This window comes from Pungitius pungitius, chromosome 9 (genome assembly GCF_949316345.1).
Source record: "Pungitius pungitius chromosome 9, fPunPun2.1, whole genome shotgun sequence".
NCBI classification, from domain to species: domain Eukaryota; kingdom Metazoa; phylum Chordata; class Actinopteri; order Perciformes; family Gasterosteidae; genus Pungitius; species Pungitius pungitius.
The window spans coordinates 19,580,156-19,595,075 of NC_084908.1; the positions used below are offsets into that span (position 1 = coordinate 19,580,156).

General features: G+C 52.1%; 1 protein-coding gene across 2 annotated transcripts; it reads right to left on the bottom strand.

Annotated features, from left to right (window-relative positions):
* Positions 1-11,012: 11,012 nt before the first annotated feature.
* On the bottom strand, positions 11,013-14,779 carry LOC134132691 (E3 ubiquitin-protein ligase TRIM39-like). 2 transcript variants are annotated; one of them, XM_062564260.1, is made up of 2 exons: positions 14,633-14,779; positions 11,013-13,722 (listed from the first exon to the last, which is right to left on the bottom strand). In XM_062564260.1, the coding sequence occupies exon 2, from the start codon at positions 13,718-13,720 to the stop codon at positions 12,089-12,091; it is 1,632 nt and encodes a 543-aa protein (XP_062420244.1). In that variant the 5' UTR covers positions 13,721-13,722; positions 14,633-14,779; the 3' UTR covers positions 11,013-12,088. The 2 variants fall into 2 exon arrangements, with proteins under 2 accessions (XP_062420244.1, XP_062420245.1); XM_062564261.1 differs by having other exon boundaries at positions 14,578-14,778.
* Positions 14,780-14,920: the final 141 nt, after the last annotated feature.

Consider the following 14,920-nt stretch of genomic DNA (forward strand, 5'->3'; position numbering starts at 1 on the left):
GAGACTTCTTCAGGGAAGTGAAGACCCGAACGCTCTCTGCTGCCTCCATGTGGGCGTTCTCTTTAATACGCTTCACCGAGTGTTTGAACACCTAAATCTTCAGCTGTCTCCTCTGGATCATCTGCTAGAACTCCACCTTTTTAGTCCCCAACTCTTGGTTCCTTTCCTCTCATTCATCTTGCAGAGGAACAATCTTGTGCATCTCGTGGTCTAAAACACTGCAGAGCATGCAGACTCACATCCGGTATTTGTTTCCACGTGTTGAGCTGTAGGAGACAACAGCGGATCGGGCAAACAATATTCAAGAATGTATTCTTCTTTATCAAATCTACAAAGACCTCAAAGTTGCAACGAAACAAGACAAAACCAACAGGGCTCCAGAAACAGGCCATAACGCATCCTGGTGGTTCCCTCTCGGACTCTCACTGCCAGGTGCAAAGCGTCCCTGCTGGTGCAGCCAAAACAGCCAAATGCTTCTCTCCGTGCACGAGCCCCTGGGTGATGAAAATAAAATAAGTCTTCTGCAGAAAGTAACTAATAATAATACATACCGGTTCCAACCAGGTCTCATGTTATGGGTCTTATTGTTACGCTTGTATTCGGCCTTACTGCCTTCAGACAAAGCACAGACTGCATCATTCTACATGGAGCAGAGATCTCTCCTCTGCTCCACATCCTTACAGTTGAGTACACATAGTTGCATCTCTAGGCAGATGAATATTACTCACAGATGGATCTGTGCGAGCATTACAGGCTAACAAGTCCTCCTTTGTGAGAGTCAACCAGTTTAGTTTTGCTGCTAGTTGGTGCCGGGTGACCTTCAGCATCCATCGACATAGAAAAAGGTATTTGATCAGTTGTTGCTGCCCCATAAAGAATGCCCATACATCCTAATGAGGCATGTGCATCAGCTGTACTTGGACCATGGTCCAGCCATGCCGTGGTGGGCCAGGCCTCACTGATGGACGTACAGCTGTCTGGAGGCAGAAGCACGTTGATGCTTCACAGTATCAAATGATTTCATGGAGAGAGTTTAGTTTTCAACCAAATCTTGCTCTGCTAAGAATGTCTCTTGCATACAAAGTATCTCAATATTCTCCAAAAGGTTGTCAGGCAACATGCGGCGAGCTTTTAATCCCCTGCTTTCTGGCCCACACGCAGGCCCAGGTTTGTGTGAACAGACCCCAATGAACATGTAAACGGGGGCAAGTAAGTGGCCACAGCACCAGCAGGCCCACTGACCCCCCCCCCCCCCCCCCCCCCCCACAGCGAGGGTTTGACCCCATGACCTCCGGCCTGCGTGGCTCATAGTAGCGTAATGTAACGTAGTAGCGTAACAGCGCCAGGTTCCCTCACACTCACCACACATCGTGGAGTGTCTCCATGTCTTCTTTGAGTTTGGACACCGTGTCTTCATGCTAAAACGAGCTGACCAACAAGACCCCCCCGGAGACATGAACAGTCAATCCATTCTGTAGTGTGGGTGCGTCGTGCGGACAAAGGGGCTCGGAGCCAGGATCGAGTAACACAACAAGTTTTATTATTTCTTCCGGGAAACCGTGCCGGCGTCTGGCTCCCTCGTTGTCCCCGCTCTCTCCTTAAATGCAAGGGAGCCCCCACACACACGCACACAAACACACAATCACCCACAGCTGATCATTATTACTTCCACCTGGCCCTGTTTCCCGAGCCGCTCCCCTCTCTCTCCCCCCTGCAGCCGAGCTGAAACCACGCCCGCCACCACATACCCCCACCGCCCGACTTAGGCCGGGGAGCCGTCCGGCCTAGCTTACTAGCCCCCCCCTCCCTCCAGAGGGCGGGAGAGGAAGTCCGCCACGACCATCTGCGTCCCCGGCCTATGGACCACCTTGAAGTTAAACGGCTGCATGGCCAGATACCACCGAGTGATCCGGGCGTTAGTATCCTTCATGCGGTGGAGCCATTGGAGCGGGGCGTGGTCCGAACAGAGGGTGAATGGGCGTCCAAGGAGGTAGTAGCGCAGGGAGCCCACCGCCCACCGGATGGCCAGGCACTCCTTCTCCACCGTGCTGTACCTGGCCTCCCTCTCCGACAGTTTCCGGCTGATGTAGACCACTAGGCGGTCGACCCCCTCGACCTCCTGGGACAAAACGGCCCCCAGCCCTCTGTCCAACGCGTCGGTCTGCAGAACAAACGGGAGAGAAAAGTTAGGTGTGTGGAGGAGCGGCTCCCCACAGAGAGTCTGCTTTACCTTCTCAAACGCCCGCTGGCACTGCTCCGACCACTGGACCGGATCTGACGCACCTTTCCGGGTCAGGTCGGTCAAGGGGCTGGTGAGGTCCGCAAACCCGGCGATGAACCGTCTGTAGTAACCTGCCAGCCCCAAAAACCGCCTCACCTCCTTTTTCGTCTTGGGCCGCGGGCAGGCTGCAATTGCCGCTGTCTTGTCTACCTGGGGACGCACCTGCCCCCCCCCCCCCAAGTGGTACCCCAAATACCGTACCTCCCTCCGTCCAACTGCACACTTCCCCGGGTTGGCGGTGAGCCCGGCCCGCCTCAGCGACTCCAGCACCGCGCCCACCCGCCGCACATGCTCCGCCCAGGTGGTGCTGTGGATAATGACGTCATCCAGGTATGCGGCTGCATATGCGGCGTGCGGACGCAGCACCTTGTCCATGAGGCGCTGGAACGTGGCCGGGGCACCGAACAAGCCGAAGGGAAGCATGGTAAATTGGTACAAACCATACGGAGTGGAGAAAGCTGTTTTCTCTTTGGACTCTGACGACAGGGGAATCTGCCAGTAGCCCTTAGTTAAATCCAGGGTCGTAAAAAAACGTGCAGTGCCCAGCCGGTCCAGGAGTTCGTCGACCCGGGGCATTGGGTAGGCGTCGAATCGTGACACGTCGTTGTCAGGCTGGTGATGGAAGGCAGGACTCAAATGCAGAGGATTCAAAAAAAGGGGTTTATTTAATAATTAACGAAAGTACTTCTTGGGCAAACGGTCCTTCAAGAAGGGGAGGGGAAATATAACAAACTCAAAATCACTCCGTCCGGAGGAAATAACCCGGTCTACAAAAACTAAGATCAAACAACAGGCAACAATAATCTTAACTTAATCTTGGCGTGATCGTGGCGAGAATGGCTTTGGCGAAGTCGATGGGAACGAAAACACTTCGGCACAAGACGAGGGAAGACGCTGACTAATAAACACATGAGGATAATGAGAAACAGGTGGACACAATCAGGGATCCGGGTAATTGGACAGGTGATACGAGAGGAAGGGCAAGCGATCTGAAACGAGAGGAGGGAACAGACTTTCAACATAAGACAGGAAATGACAAGACCAACACACCGGTGTTACAGTACCCCCCCCCTAAGGGCCGACACCTGACGGCCCAGGCGGGTCAGGGCGAGCCCTCATCAGGTCCGCTATGAGGGAACGATCCATTATGAACCGGGACGGGACCCATTGCCGTGCCTCCGGCCCGTACCCTTCCCAGTCCACCAGGTACTGCTTGCCGCGACCCCGATTGCGCACCGCCAGCAGCTCCTTGACCTTGTAGACGGGACCCCCGTCTACCATGACCGGGGAGGGGGGAGGCGGGGTAGGTGGAACCATGGGACTCTCCTTGGCTGGCTTGACCTGGCCGACATGAAAGGTCGGATGGACGCGGAGAGACCGGGGCAGGTGAAGGCGGACTGCTGCAGGACCAACCACTTTGTCGAGCGGGAATGGACCCGCGAAGCGTGGTGCCAATTTCCCTGAGATTCCCTTGAGCCGGAGGTTCTTGGTTGAGAGCCACACTCTCTGGCCTGGCTGGTACTTTGGGGCCGGGCGTCTTTTCCGGTCTGCTGCCCTCTTGACCCGGTCCCCCTGTCGGATAAGGAGCTGTCGTGCGGCGGCCCAGATCCTCCGACAGCGACGAATCATGGCGCGGGCGGACGGCACCGACACCTCCGGTTCCAGGTCCGGAAAGACCGGGGGGTCGTACCCATGGGCACACTTGAAAGGCGTGAACCCGGTGGCTGAGGAAGGCAGGGTGTTATGGGCGTATTCAGCCCAGATCAGGTGCTGGCTCCATGTCGAGGGTTTCTGGGACACCAGACATCGGAGAGAGGTCTCTAGCTGCTGGTTCACCCGTTCAGCTTGTCCATTGGCCTCCGGGTGATAGCCTGACGTGAGACTGGATGTAGCCCCAATCAGTTGGCAAAACGCCTTCCAGAACCGTGACACGAACTGGGGCCCCCGATCTGAAACAATATCTTTTGGAAAGCCGTGGATTCTGAAGACCTGGTTCAGCATTATTTCTGCAGTCTCTTTGGCTGAGGGTAATCCTGGCAAGGCTATGAAATGTGCCATCTTGGAGAAACGATCCACCACTGTGAGGATTGTGGTGTTACCTTGAGAGACCGGGAGCCCCGTGACGAAATCCATGGAGATGTCGGACCACGGTCTGGACGGGATGGACAGCGGCTGTAGAAGTCCCATGCGCAACCCGGAAGACGACTTATTCCTGGCGCAGACCGGGCAAGCCCCGACGTACTCCTGAACGTCCTTCTCCATGGACCGCCACCAGAATCTCCGTGAGATGGCAAACACAGTTCGTCGAACCCCCGGATGGCAGGAAAGCAGCGAGGTGTGAGCCCAGTGGATCACCTGTGGGCGCAGCTCAACTGGGACAAACAATCGGTTCTCGGGGCACCCACTAGGTGGCGGACTCACACCGTTGGCTTGCTTGACCTCCTTTTCTATCTGCCAAACCAATGCTCCAACCACACAAGACCGTGGAAGGATCGGCTCTGGTTCTTTGGCAGCAGGCTCGGGATCGTAAAGACGAGACAGAGCGTCGGGCTTGACGTTCTGAGACCCCGGCCTGTAAGAGAGGGAGAAAGAAAAACGGTTAAAGAACAGTCCCCACCTTGCCTGGCGTGAATTCATCCTCTTGGCCCCTCGGATATACTCAAGATTCCTGTGGTCTGTCCAGACTATAAAGGGATGATCAGCGCCCTCGAGCCAGTGCCTCCATTCCTCCAAGGCCAGCTTGACCGCCAATAACTCCCGGTTGCCCACGTCGTAATTCCGCTCGGCTTTGGACAAGCGGCGTGACATGAAGGCACATGGATGCATCTTCCCATCCTGCTCAGACCGCTGGGACAGGACCGCTCCGACCCCCTCGTTTGAGGCGTCCACCTCTACAACGAACTGACGTCGGGAGTCCGGCATTATGAGGATGGGAGCCGTGGTGAATCGGGTCTTGAGGTGCTGAAAGGCTGCCTCCGCCCCCGGGGTCCAGTGGAAGCGCTCCTTTGTAGAGGTGAGTGCATGCAGTGGGGCCGCTATTGCGCTGAAACCTCTGATGAATCGCCTATAGAAGTTAGCAAATCCGAGGAATTGCTGGACCTTCTTGCGGCTATCAGGTGTAGGCCACTTGGCCACAGCGCTTACTTTAGCTGGATCCATCTGCACCCTTCCAGGGGCTACGATAAAGCCCAGGAAGGAGATGGTGTCAGCGTGAAACTCACTCTTTTCACCCTTAACATACAACTTATTGTCTATTAATCGTTGGAGAACCTGGGTTACATGACGCTTGTGAGTCTCTAAGTCGGGTGAGTAAATAAGAATGTCGTCCAAATAAACATAAACGAAGTGATCTAGGAACTCTCGGAGAACATCATTAATCATGGTCTGAAAAACTGCCGGCGCGTTGGTGAGTCCGAAAGGCATGACCAGATATTCATAATGACCGCTAGGAGTGTTAAACCCAGTCTTCCATTCGTCCCCTTCCCTGATGCGAATTAAATGATAAGCATTACGTAGATCCAACTTGGTAAAAATCCTAGCCTGCTGCAACTGATCGAATACTGAAGTCATGAGAGGCAAAGGGTATCGATTCTTGATCGTGATGGCATTCAGAGGGCTATAATCAATGCAGGGTCTAAGTGATCCGTCCTTCTTCCCCACAAAAAAGAATCCAGCCCCAGCCGCGGAGGAGGAAGGACGAATAAGCCCTGCGCTCAGAGACGACTCTATATATTCCTTCATCGTGACTTTCTCCGGCCCGGAGATGGAGTATAATCTCCCCTTAGGAATGGGGGAGCCCGGTATCAGGTCAATGGCGCAGTCATAAGGACGGTGTGGCGGAAGGGACATGGCCTTTGTTTTACTAAAAGCCTCCCGGAGATGGTGGTAGCAGGAGGGCACGGCGCTTAGGTCTGTGACCTCGGCTCCTGTGGCAGAGATGGCAACACAATTAGTGGAGGTTATGTTGGTTCCGGGAGCCACTGTGTGTCGGCAGTGGTCCGCGCAGTCCTTTCCCCAACCCACGATTGCCCCCGTTCTCCAGTTAATGTGAGGCTCGTGTTGGCGTAACCATGAATTTCCTAAGACGAGTATATGGGTCGGTGACTTGAATAAATATGGGGACAGGAGTTCTCTATGGTCTTGAATCTGTAATTCTATTGGCTCTGTAGTGTGCGTAATCGTGAAAATGTCCCTGCCGTTAAGAGTTCTGGCCCTGATGGGGTTAACCAGAGGCTTAATCTTTACCCCGAGTGTCTCCGCCAGAGCCCAGTCCATTAAACTCTCGTCAGCCCCCGAGTCTATGAGCGCCACAATGTCTATTGTCCTGGCGTGGTGGGTTACCTTAACGGGTGTTCGCCCGTGTGATGAGGTGTCCATGGCTGGGGTTTGAAACGGCGTCCTGGTTCCTTTGGCGGGGCAGGCTGCGGCGAAGTGGTTCGTCTTACCACAGTAAAAACAGCTCCCCTCTCGCAGGCGTCGTTCTCGTTCCTGTGGTGACAGCCGTGCTCTGCCGACCTGCATGGGTTCCTCTTCCGTAGTGCCGGGGAAGGAAAACGGACTCTCCGGCGGCGCGTAATGGTGACTCCATCCATCCGGGGCTTGGAGACGATGAGACCTCTCTGGCTTCGGATTGCAACCCCGCGGCCGTCGAAGCTCTCGAACCCGGTTGTCTGTCCGGATGGCCAGCGTGACGAGTGAATCCAGGTCCTCTGGCAAGTCCCGGGATAATAGCAGCTCCTGGACGTGGGTCGCCAGTCCCTTCAGAAAAATGTCATACAAGGCGATGTCGTTCCACCCGCTCTCCGCCGCCAGCGTGCGAAAGCGGATGGCATAGTCACAAACGGAGCCTCCGCCCTGTGTTAGCCCGCTCAGAGCCCTGGCCTTTTCTCGATCTGTAGAAACCGGATCAAATGTTCTCATGAGCGCCAATTCAAACTCTGTGAGAGAATTGCATAATGGGGATTGGCGAGCCCACTCCGCAGTGGCCCAGGCTCTGGCTCTTCCGGTCAAGTGAGACGTCATAAAGGCCACTTTTGACCTGTCAGTGGTGAATGCATGTGGAAGTTGTTCAAAATGTATCGAACAGTCCGTTAAAAATGCTCGGCATTGTCCTGGATCTCCGGAGAACCGCTCCGGTGGCGCCAGCTTAATTCCTACTCCAGCCATGGATGCCGCCGGGGTCGGGACTGCTGCTTCCGCGGCTGGGGTCCCTGGCGTTGGTGGTCTGGCTGTCTGCTGCAGGTGATCCCTAAGCTCCCTCACCTGGTTCGTAAGTTGACCCAGCTGGTTCACCATCACCGTCTGGAACTCCTCCTGGCGGGAGATACGGACCTCCTGAGCCCGAACCCGTGCCTTCCACTGGGTATCCTCTGCTGAGTCCATACTGGCCGAAGTGTACTGTCAGGCTGGTGATGGAAGGCAGGACTCAAATGCAGAGGATTCAAAAAAAGGGGTTTATTTAATAATTAACGAAAGTACTTCTTGGGCAAACGGTCCTTCAAGAAGGGGAGGGGAAATATAACAAACTCAAAATCACTCCGTCCGGAGGAAATAACCCGGTCTACAAAAACTAAGATCAAACAACAGGCAACAATAATCTTAACTTAATCTTGGCGTGATCGTGGCGAGAATGGCTTTGGCGAAGTCGATGGGAACGAAAACACTTCGGCACAAGACGAGGGAAGACGCTGACTAATAAACACATGAGGATAATGAGAAACAGGTGGACACAATCAGGGATCCGGGTAATTGGACAGGTGATACGAGAGGAAGGGCAAGCGATCTGAAACGAGAGGAGGGAACAGACTTTCAACATAAGACAGGAAATGACAAGACCAACACACCGGTGTTACAGTCGTTCACCTTGCGGTAGTCCACGCAGAACCGCACAGTCCCATCCTTCTTGGCCACCAGAACGATGGGGCTGCACCAGGCGCTGTTGGACTCTTCTATTACCCCCATCTCCAACATAGCCGCCAATTCCTCCCGAACCACTTTTCTTTTGTGTTCGGGTAGTCTGTAGAGTCGTGACCTCACCGTCACCCCCGGGGGTGTCTCGATTCGGTGCGCTATCAGGTCGGTGCGGCCTGGCCGGGGGGAGAACACATCAGCAAACCGCTCCTGCAACTGGGCAATGTCTGCTCTCTGGTCCTCAGAGAGATGACCCTCACACGGGAGCGGGGTGGGATTGACCACTTTTGGCACCTCCGGCCCCAGGTCCTCTCTTTCCGGTACTGTGGAAATCAGAGAAACAGACTCCGCCTCCCTCCAGGGTTTCAGGAGGTTGAGGTGGTATATTTGTGTAGCCCCGCCCCTGTCAGACCGCACCACCTCATAATCAACATCCCCCACCCGGCGTGTGACCTCGAAGGGCCCTTGCCACTTAGCCAGGAGTTTTGAGTTGGAAGAAGGAAGTAATACAAGTACCTTTTCTCCCGGTGTGAATTCTCGCAGCTTGGCTCCTCTGTTGTACAGCCGTTGTTGTCGTTCCACGGCCTGGAGCAAATTCTCCCGTGACATCCTACCCAGTGTGTGGAGCTTTGCTCGTAGGTCCAGGACGTACTGGATCTCGTTCTTCCCGGGGCTCGGACCTTCCTCCCAGCTTTCTTTAATAAGGTCCAGCACCCCTCTTGGTGATCTGCCAAACAGAAGCTCAAAGGGGGAAAACCCGGTGGAGGCCTGGGGAACCTCCCGAACTGCAAACAACAGAGGGTCAAGCCATTGGCCCGGATGCCTGGCCAATAAAATCGGGCCATTATCCGGTCCAGTGTTTTCCCGTATCCCATGTGACCCGCCATCGGATTATAGTGAGCCGCCTGGAAACCCATTTCCCGGCGGCTTTTCGGCACCAGTAGCTGTGTGTTTTCCTGCCCCGTTCGAGTGTCACGACTCACTCTATACAGTCTGTCCCTAATCAATGAGAAGTGCGGGTACGACCGTGCTGCGTCAGGGCACACCAAATGACCATCAATTCTTATCACTTGGTCGTAGGCTGAGCGTAGAGTATCGTCCCGAGACTGCTCGAGTGGAAAATCTTCCATGGAGCGGAACTCGGGAACCGCCGGAGTCTCCCCCCGGCGGCGTCGGACGACCTCGCGTCACCGCTGAGCACAGCACAAATACCGCATGTCCCTGTCGGCCGTGAACGCACCCCCGCAGCCTCTCCCATTAGCGCGTTAAATCCCTCATAATCCGTTCCCAAAATTACGGGGTGCGTCAGGTGGGAGCTAACCGCGACCTTTATTCTATATTTTTTCCCCTTGAACCTAAGTTCGACGGACACTATGGGATACTCATGAATGTCCCCCTGCACACACCTAATTTTCACCCGTGACGCTTCCACCAATGCCCCAGGCCGAACCAGGCTCTGATGGATCATGGACTGCGAACAGCCCGAATCCACCATCGCCTGGCGTGTGCCCCACTGGATTCTTACCGGAACGCGGTACGTCGCTCCCGGGCCGGGGGAGGGTGCTGGAGCGCCGGCAACCCGGATCACCTGCCCCACCTCCATTAGCGGGCACTCCCTCCGTAGGTGGCCGGGCCGCCCGCACCTCCAGCGCTCCTGCCCTGGTGCTTGAGAACCTCCCTGTGGGTCAGGAAGGGGGCCGGGGCTTGCTGTGGTTGGGGGGTCGCGGTACGGGGCCGTCGGTGTCCGCCGTGGGGCCGGTCCGGGTCGTCCTGCCGCCTGCTGCTGGCTCCATCCCTGGGGTGCCGCTGCGGGTCGGGGCGGCGGTGGCGCGTCCTCCCTGTCGCCTGGTCCGCGGGGGTGTACCGCCAGGTGGTCCTCTGCCAGGGTGACGGCTGCCTCCAGTGTCGGTGGGCGGTGATACCGGACCCACGCCGCCGTCCGGGCCCGGAGCCCCTCCACGAACTGCTTGAGGACCACTTTCTCGAGGACGTCCGCGGCTGATCCCACCCCGCCTGGCAGAAGCTACCTGGCGGCCGCGTCCTTGAGCCGCTGCCCGTAGGCGAATGGCCGGTCCTCGGGTCCCAGCCTGGCCCCCCGAAACCGCCGCCGACCAGTCTCCCGAGTTGGGCGCCACTGTAGGGTGGGTGCGTCATGCGGACAAAGGGGCTCGGAGCCAGGATTGAGTAACACAACAAGTTTTATTATTTCTTCCGGGAAACCGTGCCGGCGTCTGGCTCCCTCGTTGTCCCCGCTCTCCTTAAATGCAAGGGAGCCCCCACACACACGCACACACACACACAATCACCCACAGCTGATCATTATTACTTCCACCTGGCCCTGTTCCCCGAGCCGCTCCCCCCTCTCTCCCCCCTGCAGCCGAGCTGAAACCACGCCCGCCACCACACATTCATTTACAGAGTAAGTACTGCTCATGTATTTAAACAGTTTCATATTTTATTTTGTTCATGTGGTTTTATGGTAGGAGAAACACTGCCTTGGATGTTAACGGAAGAAAAAATGGATGGTTGACTGGACAAAAGGGTTCGTAATGTTGGACGTATTAGACGAGACAGTCAATATATCGATACTAGTGAACCAGGATATCAAATGCACTCACTAAACATGTCCATACACAGATTATATGAGATCAAGTTACCTGCTGCAGGCTGCCAATCGCTCTGAGGTGAGATGATTGACAGGTGTTGTTGTGGAATATTAGGGAGAAGAGAATGATTTGTTTCAATGTTTGTCTAATAAGAAAAACAGGGTCTTGATGAGTGATCAACGTCAAAAGGAAACTTTAGAATCACCCTGCTTTTGCACGTCAGTTTAATTCAGACAACAATCCCTCTTTTAGCATCAGACTGTGTTATAACATATTTTACCGTTTCAGTGTCACTTCCATTTCTGAACGATTCCGTTTCCCAAAATAAACATTTGAACCAAACTCAAACATTTGAATCTCAACACTTGGAATGTGAGGTGTTTTTTGGAGTGAGGACTTTCTTTCTGCCACCGGGACGTTTCTCCACTTTAGTCGCTCAGCCCAGTTGAATAAGTGCAGCTTTTGATGCTGATCACTGATTGGTGACGAGCTGCTTCTGAGCTCGTACCAGCTGCATTCTCTCATGTGTCTGTTATTGAACCCGTGTTCATGTTGAGTTCCTCTTCATGTTGAGTTCATGTTGTTAGTGTCACGGAGGGTTTTATTGAGGACGACATGGAGGGCTGCTGTGTTGACATGAAGCCCCTCTTTCATGTGGGCTCGTGTTGTGTCTCCAAGGAGGACTCATTACTTACTACTAACCCGACTGTACATAGATAGACGTGTGAGCTTGGTTAGTGGTGTCATGTAGGGAAGGTGAGGCAAAAGTTATGAATCACTTTCGATTGAAGGATTACACTCAAAAAGAGTGTCAACTTTCTAAACTTTAACAAATAATTAATTCTCATTTCATATACTTTTAATTACTTACTTTATTTTTGCTTGCATTGCAAGAAATTTGCTATCGAAACATTCTTTTTTGTTTGCATAATAAAAGACACAAATCGACCTTCATAAAAACATACATTTATCTTTTTTCAAAAATCAAAATAAACATTCCTTACTTTGAAATCATCTTACAAATATTAACAAAACAACAATAACAAAGTGCATCCTGTGAACATGATGGAAAGGTAACAGACATCAGATATGATTTGTTTTGATCATTTACTCAAAGTCAAACTTCAGCTTTGGATATTTAGTGAAAATAAAAAAGTCTGGATTCAAAAGGTTGAAATATAAATTCTCCATAAGGATCATGAAAATAAGAGAAAAACAAACAGTTTTCATACAAAATATGTGCATTTATTCCCTTTAATCAATAAAATCATCACATGAAAGAAGAGAATAATTAGTTTACTTTGACAGGAGAGATGATCAGAGGAGCAGAGTTTCTAACATCGTAATGAGAACCAGGACAGAAGAGCGGGAAGAGTTTCTCAGTGAAGGAGCAGCCAGTGTAGGAGTAGATGAGAGCTGCAGCTTCTACGTCATAAAAGGAGACCACACCCTCCTCATAGTCCACTAACACCCCCACCTTCTGAAGACCAGACTTCACAGAGAAATTAACTGGAGGAGCATCAAGAGCATAGTTTACATTTCGATTTGTCAAGCATATAGTCCAGTAACCATTCTGAGGACACCATGAGATGTCTCTCTTCCTGGTGACAGACTCTCTGATCACTCCTAAAAAACAGTGAGTCTTTCCTTCAACCTGAACCTCAAAGTAGAATCTGCCTGAAGAGAAACTCTGCTTTGTTAAAACACAAAACCCGTTAGAAAATCTCTTTGGGTTGTTTCGGAGATTCTTCTTCACATCACCGTATTTCACTTGTTTCCCATCATCAGACAGGATGAGTTGAGGATGAGCTGTTTCAGGATCAAGAGTCACATCCACTGCAAACATCTGGACCTTCTTCAGCTCAGTAAACACCGTCTTCATCTTTTCACTGAGTGTCTCCTCCAGCTGAGACACAGCTCTCTCCACAGTCCCCTCATATGAAGGACAAACACGGACCTCTGTCCAGTCCTTGGTGGGTGGTGGCTGATGGATGTTTAAGGACTGGAGAAGATGGAGGTGGTCTTCAGAGAGAAAGAGCTGCTCCATCTCAGCGCTCCTCTTCATCAGCTCAGAGATTTCCTGGTCCAGCTCTCTGATGAAAGCTTCAGCCTGTTTCTTTGTGGTTTCCTGCTTCTCTTCTATTGTTTTGAGGAGCTCCTTCAAGCCTCTTCCAACAGACTCCATCAGATCAGTGAAGACCTGAACACCTTCTGCTTTCTCTCTGCCTGCATCTTCCTCACTGAGGTCCATCAGGTGTTTGATCTCCTGAATCTCCAGTCTTCTCTTCTGGATCATCTGCTGGATTTCAGCCTCTGTCTTCTTCAGCTCAACCTTCTTTTCTTCATATTCTTCTTTCAGAGGAACAACATCATGCATCTTGTGGTCTAAAACAGTGCAGAGCGCGCAGACACACGTCTGGTCGCTCTTACAGAACAGCTCCAGAGGTTTATCGTGCTTCGTACACATCCTGCCTTCCAGGTTCTCCACAGGGTCCATCAGCTGATGTCTCTTCAGACCTGACATAGTCAGATGAGGCTCCAGGTGAGTCTCACAGTAGGAGGCCAGACACACCAGGCAGGACTTGAGGGCCTTCACTTTGGTTCCAGTGCAGACGTCACAGGGAACTTCTCCTGGTTTGGACTCTTGTTGCTCTGAGCTGCTGCTGCTGGCTTTCTGCTGAGTGGACTGTCTGAACTGAACAACCATCTCAGAGAACATGGTGTTGACCCTCAAATCAGGTCTGGTGGTGAAGTCCTTCTTACACATTGGACACAGGTTCTGGTCGCTGGTGTTCCAGTGTTCATTGATGCAGTTCATGCAGAAGTTGTGTCCACATGGTGTGGAGACTGGATCAGTGAACACATCCAGACAGATGGAGCACAGGAACTGATCTTCAGATGGACCATAGTTTGCAGAAGCCATGTCTGCACATGTTGTGGAAGAGAAGAAATATATATAATTATAATGTGTTGTCATTTGAAAGCAGTGGGATTGTAGCGTGTAACATTGGGTAAAATCCTGTGTCTTCATGGTCACTATTCTTGTAGAACAGCCCAGAACGTGTCCACATGCTGTGAATAAAGAGCAGCACGCTAACAACGCTCTGCTTACTTGGTGACAAACATGTAGCATCTCGTTTAGATGATTGACACTAAAAGCCTCCAGCAGGTTCCTGTTGAACACGTTTAACGTGACGCAGCAAGAGGAAACAGAGGAAGGGATCAGGAAACAGAGAGACTAAAGTTTCTGAACTCATCGGCTGGGGGGGGGGGGGGGTAATCTGCCAGCGTTCGGTCGCTGTGTGGTGTCAGATTTTTTAAAAAGTGAGAAAAACATGTCCATGTGGTCATGAAGATACTCATTTAACGTGATATGGGCTTTGCATGAGGAGGAGGCGGGTTCATGTCTGAATTGCGTCATCTGAGGCGCATCGCTGATAAACCAATAGGGAGTCTGGATGGTAAATGTTTACACTTCTCATCCAACCACAATCAAATTCACTCAATCGACGTCGCGTTTTATTCGGATCTGTTTTTTGTGTGATTTTGAACGACAAACAGTAAAACAAGTCAAAATGAAATAGGAGTAACGAGGCGGTTTTTTAAATGTAAGAAGTAGAAAGTACAGATATTTGCGTGAAAATGTAATGAATAGAAGTAAAACGTCGTCTGAAAAATAAATACTCCTAACTGTAGATACCCAAAGTTTCTACTTAAGTACAGTAACGAAGTATTTGCACTTCGTTACTTGACATCTCTGGTGAACAGAGAGGAACTTACAAGTTGTGTGTTCTTCCTGCTTGTTGAAGGTGTAAATGTGACCAGCTGTACTCACCTGTGTTCTCAAGAGACTCTGCTGTGTTGCTGAGGAACACCTGATGACGTCACTTTGACTTTTCTCTCACAAACACGGAGACTTGTCTTCACTGCAGCGCGTCTGTCTCTCTGACCAACTCAAGTTTCGTTTCTGGAGAGTGACGTAGAAGCCCCGCCCCTCCGTGTAGCTCCGCCTCTTACTGGAGCCTCATCAGCTGGTGACGTTTGCTTCCTCCCTCTGATTCATTCTGATTGGTGGAGGAGTCAAACATGAACAGGATGCAGAGACAAGGTTAACTTTAACTTT